General features: G+C 29.9%; 1 protein-coding gene across 5 annotated transcripts; it reads right to left on the bottom strand.

The window, feature by feature from the left end:
* Window positions 1–5184: 5184 nt before the first annotated feature.
* Window positions 5185–13365, bottom strand: LOC109811531 (cyclin-T1-3). 5 transcript variants are annotated; one of them, XM_083065008.1, is made up of 8 exons: window positions 13274–13365; window positions 13019–13188; window positions 12028–12300; window positions 11181–11262; window positions 7634–7768; window positions 7063–7238; window positions 6839–6990; window positions 5185–6629 (listed from the first exon to the last, which is right to left on the bottom strand). In XM_083065008.1, the coding sequence occupies exons 3-8, from the start codon at window positions 12252–12254 to the stop codon at window positions 5566–5568; spliced, it is 1836 nt and encodes a 611-aa protein (XP_082921134.1). In that variant the 5' UTR covers window positions 12255–12300; window positions 13019–13188; window positions 13274–13365; the 3' UTR covers window positions 5185–5565. The 5 variants fall into 5 exon arrangements, with proteins under 5 accessions (XP_082921134.1, XP_020230880.1, XP_020230881.1 ...); XM_020375291.3 differs by having other exon boundaries at window positions 13019–13357; XM_020375292.3 differs by having other exon boundaries at window positions 12028–12291; window positions 13019–13357.
* Window positions 13366–15086: the final 1721 nt, after the last annotated feature.

Raw genomic sequence — 15086 nt, 5'->3', positions numbered from 1 at the left:
AAACTCCAAATAAATAATAATTTTCATGTTCAACAAAGATACTTCATGATAATGACACTAAAACAAAAACAAAAACCAAAACAAGGTTTACAAAAATTCAAAGAAACACATGAAATGAGTTGAACAAAGTAGGTGACACATGGGTGTCTTTCACATCTACTTTTGTGAGCCCAAGTGGGTTGAGGAGCCAACAGGCTCATGTTGGGGCAATGGTGGGTGTTGCACGGAAGTGAATCTAGGGCTGATTTTGGCGCATAAGATCACTACGGTATCTTTTCTTGTTTTCCATCATTTATCAATATGAAATTATTCTGTTCCATAGTACACTTATTTTGTATCTCTTTGCAACCAGAGAGATCCATTAATCAAAGATTTGTCATGCTTTTTTTCTACAGGATCAGTTTTCCATTAGTAATTCAGGTCAGGCATGCACCCTTTGTCTAAACGCTATCATCTACTTTTATTGTTCTAACTCTTTTCTAGATACTCATGTGAGAAGAAAAAAGTGTTTACAAGAATCACATTTTAAGAGTCTCTTACCGTGTTATGCAAGCTCTAGTATGAAACCCCAATCACCAATACAATACACAAATATTTTAGTTTTTGTTAAAATGAAGAAAATTTTAGCACAATAACTAATCATGATATTATGAATAGAGTATCACAATGTTTTTTCTACTACTTAACTCTGAACAATTAATTAGAGTTTATTTGGCTCAATTTAAATCTACTCTTCTGATTCGCAAGGGTTTGTAATTTTTTTATTTTTATTTTTTTGCCTAATTAATTGAAAACAAGCCCTTGTATATAGGGCCTTGGATTCATAGAACAAAATATGTGACCAATTCACTCCTTTACACCACCTAAGTTTGCATATAAAAATGCATCATATTTTTTGCTATTATTGTTGTCTACAACAAAAAGTATGACAATCACAAACATCTTCTTTTTCAACCCTGAACCACTAAATTCAAGGCAAATTTGAATACCATGCTCTTGATATTTCATCATCATGCCAACACTTGTGATTTGACTTGGGTAGAACCCCAATAGATGTCCCTGAAATACAGGATAGCATGTTCCTTATATGTGCCATGCATAAGATGACAAACATACAGAACAGAAAATTAAAATTTAACAAAATTCATATTGTTGTATCTGGCTGCATTCTCTGAATCTGCACATTATTATATGACTGAAACAGAGTTTCGAGATTCATCTAAAAGAAATTCACACCACACTATTAAATCTTGCAGAAGTCAATCATCTTTTACATAGGCATGCCATAAAGAAAAACAAGAGTATTTATTAAAAACAGGCATGCAGAAGGGAATACCAATAAAAAATGGTTAGATATATGGAAAATGTATAATTGGAATTGATTCATGGAGTCAAGAGGAATTGAGTTTTGGTGCGAAAGATTAATTGTCAAAGAATATGTTGTTCAATAAGGTTAAGTATTACTTTAGGATGTGAAATACATAAGAAAATTTTTTATTTTAAAATTTATAATAAATAAATATTTTAAAGATATAAATTATATTATAATTTAAATTTATAATAAATAGTTATATTCTAAAGTAATGTTAAATAATTTATTATTTTTAATTATTGATATTTCTCACAAATAAATGTAGAAATTTAATTTAGAAATAGAAACAAAAATGATAAATTAAAATAAACAAAACGTTAAGACAATTTTTAAAAACGTTTTTGTTGGATAAAAAAAATAGCTAAACACGGTTTCGTTGAAAAATATTTTATAAGAACATATATGAAGGGCTAAGTTGATTATAGAGAATATAATTGAATAATTAAGGATGTGTTTAGTAAAATTAGTTTATAAGTTAATTGAATATTTTACGATTCTCAATTCAAAACTTATAAGTTAATAGCTGAAAAATTAAAATTTTATAAATTAACCAATTGAATTGAAAATATTTGATAAAATAAGTTAATAAATTAATTTATTAATATAAAATAATATATTTATTCATTTATTAATCAGAATTGAAGTATAGCACATGCAAGCATAATAATTTCTTTGAAAAGGGTAAAAGGAAGGTTTTAAATAAATTAATAAGGATAAAAAAAATAATAAGAACTTGTAAGATATAAGCTACTTCAATTAGCTTATATAAATAAGTTATGAGTTCCTAAAATAAATTTTTTTTATAAAATAAACTATTATTTTGATCAAAATAGTTTATAAGCTTATTGAATGAATTTATAAATTCTTTAAATGTTTTATCAAACACACTCTAAGTTGATTTCAAAGCTATTATATGAAGAGCTTAGAATTGACTATTAATTACATGAGAATACAATCAACAAGGTTAATCATAGTTTGTAGGTAACTAAATTCATTAAATATGCTAATATCAATTCAATTTCATAATTGTGTGCATGGAGAAAATTTTGTTAGGAGAGACAAACTCGCTTTAGTGATCATTATATCTTGAAAGGAGTTAGTCTTGAAATATGATTTTTTTGTGCTAACAAAAAAAATGTTTAAAGCGAAAATTATTATTTTAGCCACTTTCAATTTTTCACTATCAGATATAATATTAGTGACTATAACAATAATTTTCAAAATTAGAAAAATTGAAAAGATAATTAAATTTGAGAGACTAAAATAATAATTTTTTATATTTTAGAGCCTAAAAACTTCAATTTTAAATTTAGGAAACAATAAATAAATAAATATATATATATATATATATATATATATATAATTTAGAGGACTAAAACATAATTAAGAGAAGAAAAAAATATTAGAGTACGAGACTAATGGCTAAATAAAATTGAAAGTGTAAAATTATATTAGTGGAAATGTTTTCCTTTACACCTGAAATTGGGCTTTCAATCTTGGGCATGAAACGGTGTTAGATAGCCCAATTCTGAACGATTACTTTTTTTTTTCTCTCTAAAACAAAGGTTACTTGAGTCCTTTTGTGCTCATTGAATTGCAGATAATTTAGCTTCATGATATATACATTTCTTCTTTTTTTTTTTATAAGTACACCTCCTTTTTTAAAAAAAAAATTATAAAAAATTATAATTTTTTTTAAAAAAAATTAATTTTACACTTTCAACTTTCAATTTGTTACTTTCTTCTTCTTAATCACACACTTTCTTTTTTCTCTTTCAATTTTCACATGTTACCAAAATAGGTGAGGTGAAGGAAAAATAAGGAAGTGAATGTAAAAATTGAAAAAAGAAGGAATGATATGTGAAAAAAAGTACTAAATTAAATGTTGTAGATGTAAAATTAAAAAAATTAAAAATTAAAAATTAAAAATATTTTAAAAATTTAATTATTTTTTTAAAAGAAGGTGTACTTATAGAAAAAAGGAGATGTATATATCATGAACCGATAATTTATCGACAAATGCTAAAAAATCTCACTTATGGTTTCTCAGGGCCCATATTAAAATACATTATCATTAGATATGCAGATTTATTGGCTGAAAATAAACTAGGATCATATCACTATCTTTTGTAGAACACACTTCTGCTAAACAAAGATTTTATATGTAATGCACCGACTTGCTCATTTTATATAAAGAGTGTAAGTATTATTTAATAAATTCTTATCAAACAATAACCTTTTTATAAATATAATACGAAATTAACCAAAATATTTTTTTTTTTTAAATTATGAAAGTCAAATTATTTTGACTAGTTTAATAAGTTCTCACGTTGAATAGTATTTTGAGAGAAAAATTTTATGAATTGTTATACAATTGCGTTAAGAACGTGAAGAATTGGGAGGAAAGAGTTAGGTGTTATTGATTAACTTTGAAAGAAAAAATATTTCCTTTTTCAAAGTTAAGCACATAGAAAATTTAATACAAAATTGTTTTGAAGGGAGATTGATGGTGATCAAGATTTCTTCTTCGTATACGGTTGCATTAAATACTTCGAAATAGAATTTAGCTATTGTCTCGTGCCAAAATTAAAAGAGTGTTTAATAAAATTAACTTATATTAATTAAGTACATTTAATTTGTGTTTGTTACCCTTAAGTATCAATAACTTTGGGCCCATCAAACACTTGCATACCACTTGAGTTGAAATCCTAGCTTTGAAACCGGATCAAGATTTTCGGCAGCAGTTCATTTTTTTAACGGCTTGAAACTCCATTACTCCATCCTTAATATATATTTGGGTAAATATATTTTTAATCTTTCAAATTTAGGATAAATTTATTTATTTTTCTTCAAATTTAAAATTATTATTTAATCATGTAATTTTTAAAAATTTTGTTTTAATCTCTCAGGTCATCAATAATATATCTAAAAGTAATAGATTAAAATAATTATATAATATTAATTGAATTTAATGATATTTTTACTAATAAAGATACCGCCATATAGATTTCATGCGACAGTATTTGACAAATTTTCTAACAAAATTTGAATAGAAAGATTAGAACAATATTTTTTTAAATTACAAAAACTAAAAGACTAACTTTAAATTTGAGAATCTAAAAATCAATTTATCTTAAATTTAAAAATTAAAAACATATTTAAATCTATATTTTTATTTTATTTAAACAAAAATATTAATAAAAAATTAACATGAAGAATTTATTATGGAAGATTGAATTGTACTCTAGCAGTTATTTTTCAACTAGAGTCCCAATCCCTTTTATTTGTTGTATTTAACTTTTTTCTATAAATATTCGTTACATAGACAATCTTGATAAGGTACAGTTAGGCACTAAATATAAATATTTCTCTCTCAAAAGTTCAAACCTTAACTGACTGACTTCTTCCTCTATGACCAACTCCATTGTTATTTCACTTATTCGCCACGTCAATGCATCTTGAAGTCAGAAACCCTAATATAATGGTGTTTTATCATTTAACACCCTTTGACATTAATGATTCTGCTATTATAAACTTCACTTGATCATGCACCATTTGACCCAAGGTAATAATGTATTCCTGCATCTCACCTCCCTTGCAAGTCTTTCATTCATATCTGCTAATGTTATTTAGTTCTCTTCACGTTTCATGCTTTAATTTCATATCCAAATTATAAGGGGCATCAATTCTCCCTATTTCAGAGGGAGCATGTTAGAAACATTCATTTATCACTCATTTGCAACTGTAATACAAATAAACCATGCAAGGCTTTCGAAGTACTAACTGTAGGATATGGTACATACAATCTTCCGTTGCGTGAACATCATCATCATCATTCATAACTAGTATTATTTCAAAGGGAGAATCATCAAAATCATGGATTATCTTGCGGGAAAATGGCCCTTCCATTGCAAGTCCAACTATAATCTATATAACCCTTCTCTTTCTATTTTACAATTTTCCCATATGCCCATATATAGAGAAAAAGAAATTGGTCATTCCAACAAAATTGAATTTGTTTCAAGTCCTTCAAACAAATAAGAGTTCCTAGACCTGACAGCTTTAACGGTAGGCTAAGGTGGCTGCATCATAACAGAAAGGAAAGCATTCCACGATCTTTCCTATGAAGTGAGTCTCCATCCAGAAAATATTTTAGAACGGTAATAGTCCACACACAGCCATGGGTACACAGTTCAAACATGATTTTCCTGTACATGCCTTTTGCTGTCCCTCTCAGTATGACCTAGCCGACTAACCTTGTTCCGATCCTCGGCATAATCAAAACGATTATTGTGGTGAGGTGGTCCAGGGCCATAATTATGGCGTTGCTTCCCCTCCATTCCTCTTTCAGGGGAGCTTCCTGCTTTTCTCTTGCGATTGCTTGACTTGGGTGATGGAAGCCCTACGCCCATGTCATCGAGTGCTGATACCTCCCCTTCTTCAACAGCATTTAGATCCGGTTCATATGATGACGAACCCTTTACTCCATGAAATTGCTCATCTGCATGATCTTGATGTCTTCCATGCATGTTCTCATATTCAGATCTGTCTGAGGACTTAGACCAGCTTTGCCTCTTATCCTTATTCTTCTCACTCTGAGGAGCCAGTTCAATTCCATCTTCCAGTTCCCTCTCAATGAGATCATCATCATCCATGACATCTGTTTTCTTAGTTATATGACCAGCTGCTTTCCTTCGTTTTTCTAGTGCAGCCTTTACCTTGTCCCTGTCAATTTTCTTAATGGCTTCTTGAGGAGGCTGGATGAATGCATCCTCTCTGTGATCTAGGTTTCTGCTACCATGTTTATCTTTCAATTCAGAAGGATCTTTTGTTTCAGTCCCTCCAGCATTGCTTTCATGCTCCTTTTCACCATTATCAGATCGAGATTTCACCATGTCTTGAGCTTCATGTAAGTTTCCCTTAAATGGTAGAGATTCCCGCTCAGAATGTTGATTGCCTTTGGCATCACCTTCCACCCTATGTTTCATTTCTGTGCTCCCATAATCACCACTTCTACCATGATTTGATATGGGGCGCCCAACATGAGTTGAGACTGATGAATCAATCACAGGCTTTGACATTTCCAGTCTTGAACTTGTGCCTCCAGTCTGGGAATTACACTTCGCAGCTGCAGTTTCATCATTACTAGCTGTAGCTTTTGCAGTGGCCCGATTGGAAGTCCCACCTCCTCCTTCAACATCATTGGAAGGTGGCATCCGATTTTGTTCATACAGCTCTAACATTTGATTACTCACTTCTGCAAAAAGTGGGAACATCATTGGTCTTGCATTATGATATTCAAAGTTAGTATGACTGCACCAGTCTCCTTAAATAGATGAATACTAAGATACCATTACACTCGGAAATAAACATGAATGAGAGAGGATAGAAAAGAGAGATGACATGAGATGGTACTTTTTTTCCTCATTTCTTTATACCACTAGTACTGAGTAAAAAGACACCAACCCTCCAATTGGCGTGGAGTGACATCAAACTCTTGCCACCAGACCTTCTCCCCATCTGATGGGAGCTTCACCTTCAGAAACTTGGCAGCAAGGAATATGGCTCCAGCTGCAATGTGATGGGGCTTAAATTGCAAGCAAAGTGATGTCCGAAGTCTGCATATCACATCCTAATTTCAGGAAAGAAAATCAAAGGCCACTTTAATAAAAAAGGTATAATCTTCATACCCATCATTTACAAAATTCCATGCAACTTGAGCAAGCGCATTTTGAGCAACTTTGAATTTCTTTATTGCCTCTACAAGAGGTTTATAAGGATGATGCACGTTCAGATCAAAACCGAGAGTTGCAAGAACAACCCTCTCCCCGATTAAAATTAATTCTTTATGTTGTTCATACACTTCCTGTGTCATAATTGTATGAGAAAAAATATATTAAAAGAGAGAAAGGAAAAAAGAGAAGTTAAAAGAAATTTTATTTTGAAATAAATATCCACAGTTAAAAAAAACAGAGAATAAAGAAAACATCAATAATTAAATTTTAATCCAGATATAATCTGCAAATTGCAAGCTAAAATGTTTGCCTGTGCTAGAACTTGCAGTGGATAGATATGTAAATAATTGATTAATTCTACTAAGGTGGAAATTGGGTAAAAGATAAAAATTAAAATATAAAAAAAAGGGGAGAGAGAGAGAATGAGTGAACAAAGAGGCCTAAATCAAACCCCTGCAAAGAAAACAATTAATTAACAGGTTAATGTCAGGACTCAGGAGCAGAGATTGCATGATGGGAGAAATACCTTTTGTTTTATTTTCATAATTGCCACTGGATCCTTCTTATTTATAATTTCATATGAAATAAGAATCACATCTTTAAGTGGGCGAGGAGTTTCTTCAACCTTCCCAGCAAGAAACATGCATACTGTTGCAATGGTCTACAAAACAAACAACTAACTATCACCATGTAATTTAATTTTCATCCTATACATCTGACAATTTATGACTATGCACACAGATATACATCAACAGGGAAGGATAGCTATATGGAAGTGCTCGAACAAATGCTGAAAAAAAGAAGGCTAGACAGAGAAAGAGATCACATTAAGTTTTCCAAATGAAGAAGACGAAAATTACAAGTAAAAACTAAGAATCAGCCATAGGATTTACCGTTCAGGAAATAAACCCAGGCATGAAATTAAAAACTACATAGCACAGACAAAACTCAACAACTAACAACGTAAGCAGCTTGTTAGTGATTGGCATAGAAAAATTACAAGTAAAAACTAAAAAGCAGCCATAGGATTTATCATTTGGGTAATAAACTAAAGCATGAAATTAAACACTGCATAGCACATCCAAAACTCAACAACTAACAACATATGCAGCTTGGTGATTGACAAAGAACAATTCTACAAATACAATTTATTGGTAACGGGTAAGGAAGGTCATTGAACTGAAGTCCTACATATAGTTAATCTAACCTAACACTCTACAAGGGTACAAGTTAATAAAATAAATAACCATCAGTCTACTGATATAACAGGATAATTTTCAGTCCTCATCATCCAGGAAGCTAGTAAAATATAAATATCTTTACAATTTGGCATGTTATACATAAGGTCTCACAATCAATCTTATTACCATAGTATGACTATAGTTGATACCTAACATGGCCAAATATTCATCAAACTCCAATTATCCATAGCTAAAGATTATGAAAAATTGATGGAATGTGTCAGAAGAAATCAAACGAAATATGATGCTAAGGTTTTATAACTAAGATAAAGCACATTTCATTATGAAGAAAACATTTTCATTTTTTCTTTATTAACATGAATTAAGATTAGCCAATACATTTTTTCCTTGCATCTTTTAGGAAAAGGGGTTGGACTCGCTTTGGTTTCAGATCCAAAAGATGGGGGTAGACAGTGATTAGGCCACTAGGAATCTAGGACACAGTCAAGACCACCCAGTATGTTGGATAATGGAAAGGAAGAAAATGATATTCTCTCAACAATGTCTAAACAATCTAATACTAGAAATGTAATACAAAAAAAAACCATTTTCATAATGCTAAGCAACACATTCTACTATTGGTTAAAATTTATTGAAAACTACCAAATTACGAATGAGATTCTGTTAAATAAAGTTAGTCCCACAAAACATGTGATTTCCAATAAATTTCAGCCAATAATAGAAAGTGTGTTAGAAAGAGCGTGTTGTTAGCATTTTTGTGGTATCAAAACCTCTGACCAAGTGGCCTATTGTACAATCCTCGCCATCCTCATTATTCTAATAAAAAAAAGGTTCAAGTTTCAAGACCAAAAGGCCACATTGCATGAGGGAGTGTGCTATGGATGTAATATAAAAAAGGTCAAATTCAAGTGACACGCTGATATCAAAACAAGCTGAGGACCAACAAAAACTGACCAATTAAAATAGCCTCCATTCCCAACTTCTGGCCACATGAGTACCAAAGATTGGCCAAATTCCTCTTTCCTTTGCCAATATTATGTCAATCATAGTATAATACACTTCCTTCACATTGATGCTCTTCTATCCACCTCACAAGTACAACAATCCATGACATAAAAATTCTATTTTTCTTCCATCTGGTGGAAAAGTATGTGACTAACCAAATTTAAATACTTCTAAATACTAACTGCTAAGGACTTGCATTCAATTCCTTTTAGTAAAAACTAATTATAATCAACCTAATCAATTGCCTACAAAATTCAGCACTGCACAAATATATAAGGTTGGTTTATTTAAGTTTCAAAAACAAGAGATTACATGATACATTTTTTTAAGGTGTAGAATAGAAGCTACTACTTTTATCTTCAAAGAAAAGCAATCAAATATTTCTTTGTATGTGTTGGCTCTAAAGTGAGAGGTGCATCTTAGAAGATAAAATTGTGGGTTATCACTATTAATTTAAGAATCAGTGATTGAGATTATAATAAAATACATGCATATGTATGTCGAACTGTGAAGTTGTTAAAATCACAAGCACTGATTCTTTAATCAACAGTTATAACTCAGCACTTTAATCTCTAAATTACACTTCTATCTTTAGAGGATTCAATTCCTTTTTAGGTGTTTTCTTTTTTTCACATAGTTATAATTATTTATAATATCTTTTAATTAAGAGAAGTGCTTTTCTTTTGAAAAAACACTTACAACTTGCCTACAGTTTTTACATTGTCAATCATCATCTATCTCTATTCATGAGTTATCTGAATCAGTTAAAAACCAAAACTGATAGTTATTTATTTTTAACAAAATTGAATATGATAAACTATCTCACGCAACCTTCCCTTATCTGACACTAACAATTACTTAACAAATTTGAAGTACCTTGCTCTTTGATCAATATCACGTGAATGATACATATAATATGGCTTAATATGCAATTATAATAACATTATATATATATATATAGGGTCAGGATCCAATAACACTATGGTGTAAAATTAGTGAAACCTTCAATAATTTTTTATAGAATACAAATTTAATCAATTTGACCATTATATTTAATGATATTACTAATTAGATCAAGTATACAAAATTTATTTAGTAGTTCCTCAAATAACTTTATTTTAATGTATAAAGTATATTAAAATACATATAAATATGTATTGTTAGATAACCTATGTAGGAAAGTCAAAATCATGCAAAATTTGATCATGATCATGTGTAATATCATCAATACAACGGTTGGATCGGTTGAACCTGTATTTTATAAAAAAATTATTGAAGATGTCATTTCACTAATTTGACACCATGGTATCAATAGATCCTAACCCTATATGTATATATATATATATATGCATGACAGCTTGCACCAAATCTATCAAACAGTGCACCACTTTCTTAGTACCAAATTTTAATAGGTATAACAACCAAACAAAGTAAATATACCAATCTTCAGCAATAACCCATTTGTTACAAGTTTTATCAAGAGAGAGAGAGAGAGAAATAAATAACTAATACATTTTTTTTCTTTCTCACTTATTCTTTTCTTGGTGATTTTCAAGAATACAATGCTGCCCAAATTCTCCTACATTAGTTTCACTGTTTTAGTTGGCATTGGCACTATGAATCCTCGTATGGAGATAATTTTGGTTAACCACACTCTTGAGCATAGATAAATCATAATTCATGATGAACTAGAATAATCAAAACAGAATAATTCAAATACAACAACCATGAATATATAAACCAGCCAAAAAACCGATTTGCTAACACTGCTCATTGAAATACATATAAAGAAAAAAATTGTTCACACCAAGAACAATTATCTAATAATAACACTAGGCAAGTTATCGTAACAAAATACATACTCACCCTCCTGTCATTCTTTGCATGGGACTGCCGGAGAAAGAATCGATGACAAAATATTATTGCAGTTGCAATAGTTACCTGAGGTCTGCAACACAATTAAATGAGAAACAACATCATGATAAATGAAGCTAAGATTCATTGACATTTATTATTAATTTTAATATGGTAATAGAGATAAATATTTTCCATTCAGAACAGTGTTATCAGTTGCAAATTGCAGAAAATGGCAGAAAGCCAATAATCAGCTATATCATATAGTGGATGGTGTATTGGGCAAATAGCTTACATTGCATAGCAGTTAAAATATGATATACCTGAATTATGTGTACAAAAACGTAAGTTGTATGAAAATAAAAAAATGCATAAAAATTGACATAATATTAACTCAAGTTCAATTCGTTGGAAACTTGGTAGACATGACTAGAGGGAGTAGGATAAATGCTGCAAACATGACACCATAGCAGCCACTACAGCGGTTGGAGTCATGATCACGGATTAAAGGATATCCACAATGCAATAGAGCCATTATAGCAGCTATTTAACAAAAAGGCTTCAGAACCAGCAATATCCTATAAGTTATAACAAATATATAAACACATTAAGTTGCTAAGATATTCCCGATAAGCTCCTTCCCTCCTACAAGGCAAAAAATCAAAGCTAACACAACCTTACTCTTTCTGTACAATATAAAAAACATTTTGTCACTGGAAGAACATTATATTAGTACTTAGTTGCAACAATAAGGATACTAGCAATAAATCACATGTCTTAAACAGGAAAATTTATAAAAGAAAAAGAGCATACATATTGCAGTTAAGATAGGTCACTGAGGCAACCAATAAAGACTCACACTTTAAGTCTCATGCCTAAGTCTTGCAGAAATGTACAGTATGATTTGCGTAGGTAGGTTTCTTTCTTCAAATCTATGCCATCTTGTTTGGAAGGTGAGTATTCTTCAATCTCCTTCCTAGAAAAGTACCATCTTGAACCATCCTCTGGTTTCTCTTGAGAGTGTCTTTGAGAAACACCTTGAGAAGTTCCATGATGAGAGACATCACCAAGCAACAATCCAGCCATGAGGTTGAAAGCTGACGAACTTAGTTTTGATGTATATCTGTATAAACTTCAGAATGTAATGATCATGTCACTAATATACAATTGTTTCCATTCCGTTAAATACAATTATGAGAAACATAGACATGATGCACTAACATACAAAATATGTAAAACACAAATCCCTAACGGGGTCAACAGAACACACTTGGGTTCAGAATTACCCTTCAGTTTTTTTCACTTTTATTTAATCATCAAAATCTGATATGAATAATCAACTATCTCCAAGATTTTCCCAAACAAATTTGTTGCTCAATTCTATACCCTTTAAGAAAGCGACCACAAGTATCACATCCTTTAATACCATTATCATTGACATTAACACTATGGAATTCCAAATTCAATATTCCCAACACTAACACAACTCCATGCATATACCTCAACAAACTTCACATCAGCACCTGAAATTTAGCATCACTAAACAACCCACACCAAACCCCTCAGCAAAATCATCTCAATATACTACTACTTAAATAACCTACCATCAAAAATTAAATAAAAATCACATAATTTTCCAGTCCACAGTAATCTGCAATACATACAATACAATACACCTACGACGACAATATGGAAAATGAAGTTTACAAACTCGCTAGTTTCAAAACACGTGAGAAACAGACAAAAACCCAAAAGCAAAAGGGTACACTATTTTATTCACCAAAAGCTAAATTAAAAAAAAAAAAATTGCAAGCAGAAAACTACAAAACCCAAAGCAAACTCATCCTTACCTGTAGTAAAAAAAAAAGCACAAGTAAAGTTCAATTTCAGTGTCGAAAGAGGAATTTGATGAAAACGAGGCGAATTTTATCCGCGAGCAGCGATAACTCGAAAACAAAATCGGAGAGTTCCCAGCACCAGCGCGTTGGAAAAGAAAGAGAGAGAGAATTTGACGGTGTAACTGTGCAAAGTGTGAAACACGAAGAAGAAGAAGATTAGAAGAAGAAAAATGAAGATATTTAGGGATTTTTCAAATTAGGGTTTACGGTGGTGAGGGAGAGAGAATGAACACACTACGCCGTATCAGCGGCAACCAATATACACACCAACCCTGATATTTTTCTTTCTTCCTTTGGTTTTTCACTTTTAAATTTTATGGGTAAATAATATATTATTATATTATTATATTATTATTTTTCCGTGGATTAATTTACCATCCTACCATATATGATCGTAGGGGTGACAAAGGGTCATTGGTCAATCTAACCCAATTAAATTTACTACTCATAATTAATCATAAATAATTAAATTATGTTAAATCCAATTTTTTATTAGGTTGAAAGTATCGACTCAATCTATTTTGGTAGATTAGAAGTTAAATTGGATTGGCCATCAAAAATTTTTTTAAAAAAAGAGTAAAGTATTAAGTTATCAAATAAATAAAAATATGAATTCTTATTATATGAATCAACCTGTAACACCTTAAAAATGTTGATGTTTGATATTTATTTAATTCATAGATATTGTATTACAAATTATTAAAAAAGTGTTGTTTTATTTGATGTGTGAATTTTTTTATTTTATTTACATGTATGATTTAAATTAATTTTAAAATATTTATGAATTTAATTATTTTAAGTTATGAATTATTTATTTTAAGATATGAATTTAAACATTTTATTATGAGGAAGATTATTTTTTTTTTTGAAATAATATTTTCAATAAAATTTAAAATTTAGTTTTCCCCAAAAATAATTGACAATAAATTTAGTACAAGTATTTTATATTTATTTCAACTATAAGTTAAGCATCAATTTAAATTTTCTCCCTCCATTATTTATATTTTAATATGGCTATGTGAGGAGAAAAGGAAAATTAAAATCAAAAGAAGTAATAAAGAGAAAACAAAAACAAAAAAGTAGGATTTATGTGACCCGTTCTTATCCTTTAAGTTAACATATTTAGAAAACTAAAACAAAATCAAATTATTCTCTTTATTCTAACTTCCGTCCATTAGTTGTCAAGGAATGAGAAAATCACTTCTCTTCATCTTCTTCATTTTTTCTTCTTGTCTAAAGTTTTTCTTTTTGTTCTATCCAAATTCAAGGTAAATCAATTAGTTTTTGAGCTTTCTGCTTCATCTTCAATTGATTTCCTTTTTCTATTGCTCTTTTAACTTACTTCAAGTTTGTTCTCCTTAGAGAAAATTGTGCAAAGGCTTGTTTTTTTCATTTCATCTTGTGAAAAAGTCTCCTTGAGGTAAGGGTAGTTGATTCCAACCTTTGAACTCTAACTTGCTGTATTACTATTTTAACTTACAAATCTGTATAGTATTTTTGTCACTGTTCTATTTGTTTTGTCAAGTTTTGGTACTTAATTTCATATTTTGATATTAAATATGGATTCTTTGGTTATGAAAACTTAGGATTTGGTTCAAGAATTATTCAAAAATAGTTTTCTAGTAATAGATATTATAAAAATAAGTTTTAAGCACTTTTGTGAAATCTTCTTTCTTGAACACGAAAATAATGTGATTTTTTTTATGAATACCTTATTTTAAACACTTATTTTAGTGTTTAAAATGTTCTTACCAAGTGGGAAAATATATGTTTACACATTTATTTTATGAAAAATCGATTTATAAGTAATTTAGCACTTTATAATCAAGCTTTGGTACTTTTGATGCACCTGTATTGTTCTATTTTATGTAGATGATTTAATTTTGCTATTTTCTCTCAAAAAAGAATTTAGAACATGGATAATCTTTGAGAAAGTAATAAGGTATATCTTAATTATTCCCTATAGAAGAGTTGATAATAATGTGGCAATTGATAAAATAATGAATTTATGATTTTTTTT

This window comes from Cajanus cajan, chromosome 10 (genome assembly GCF_000230855.2).
Source record: "Cajanus cajan strain Asha chromosome 10, NIPB_CcT2T_4, whole genome shotgun sequence".
Taxonomy (NCBI): domain Eukaryota; kingdom Viridiplantae; phylum Streptophyta; class Magnoliopsida; order Fabales; family Fabaceae; genus Cajanus; species Cajanus cajan.
This window is presented reverse-complemented; position numbering and strand designations above follow the sequence as displayed.

Bases quoted from the DNA above. Each gene is read 5' to 3' on its own strand.
- LOC109811531 (XM_083065008.1), bottom strand. From the start codon at position 12,254: ATGGCTGGATTGTTGCTTGGTGATGTCTCTCATCATGGAACTTCTCAA. The intron at 6,991-7,062 runs GTATGAAGATTA...TGTGATATGCAG, and splicing joins TGGAATTTTGTAAATGATGG to ACTTCGGACATCACTTTGCT. The intron at 6,630-6,838 runs GTTGGTGTCTTT...CACTTTTTGCAG, and splicing joins CACTCCACGCCAATTGGAGG to AAGTGAGTAATCAAATGTTA.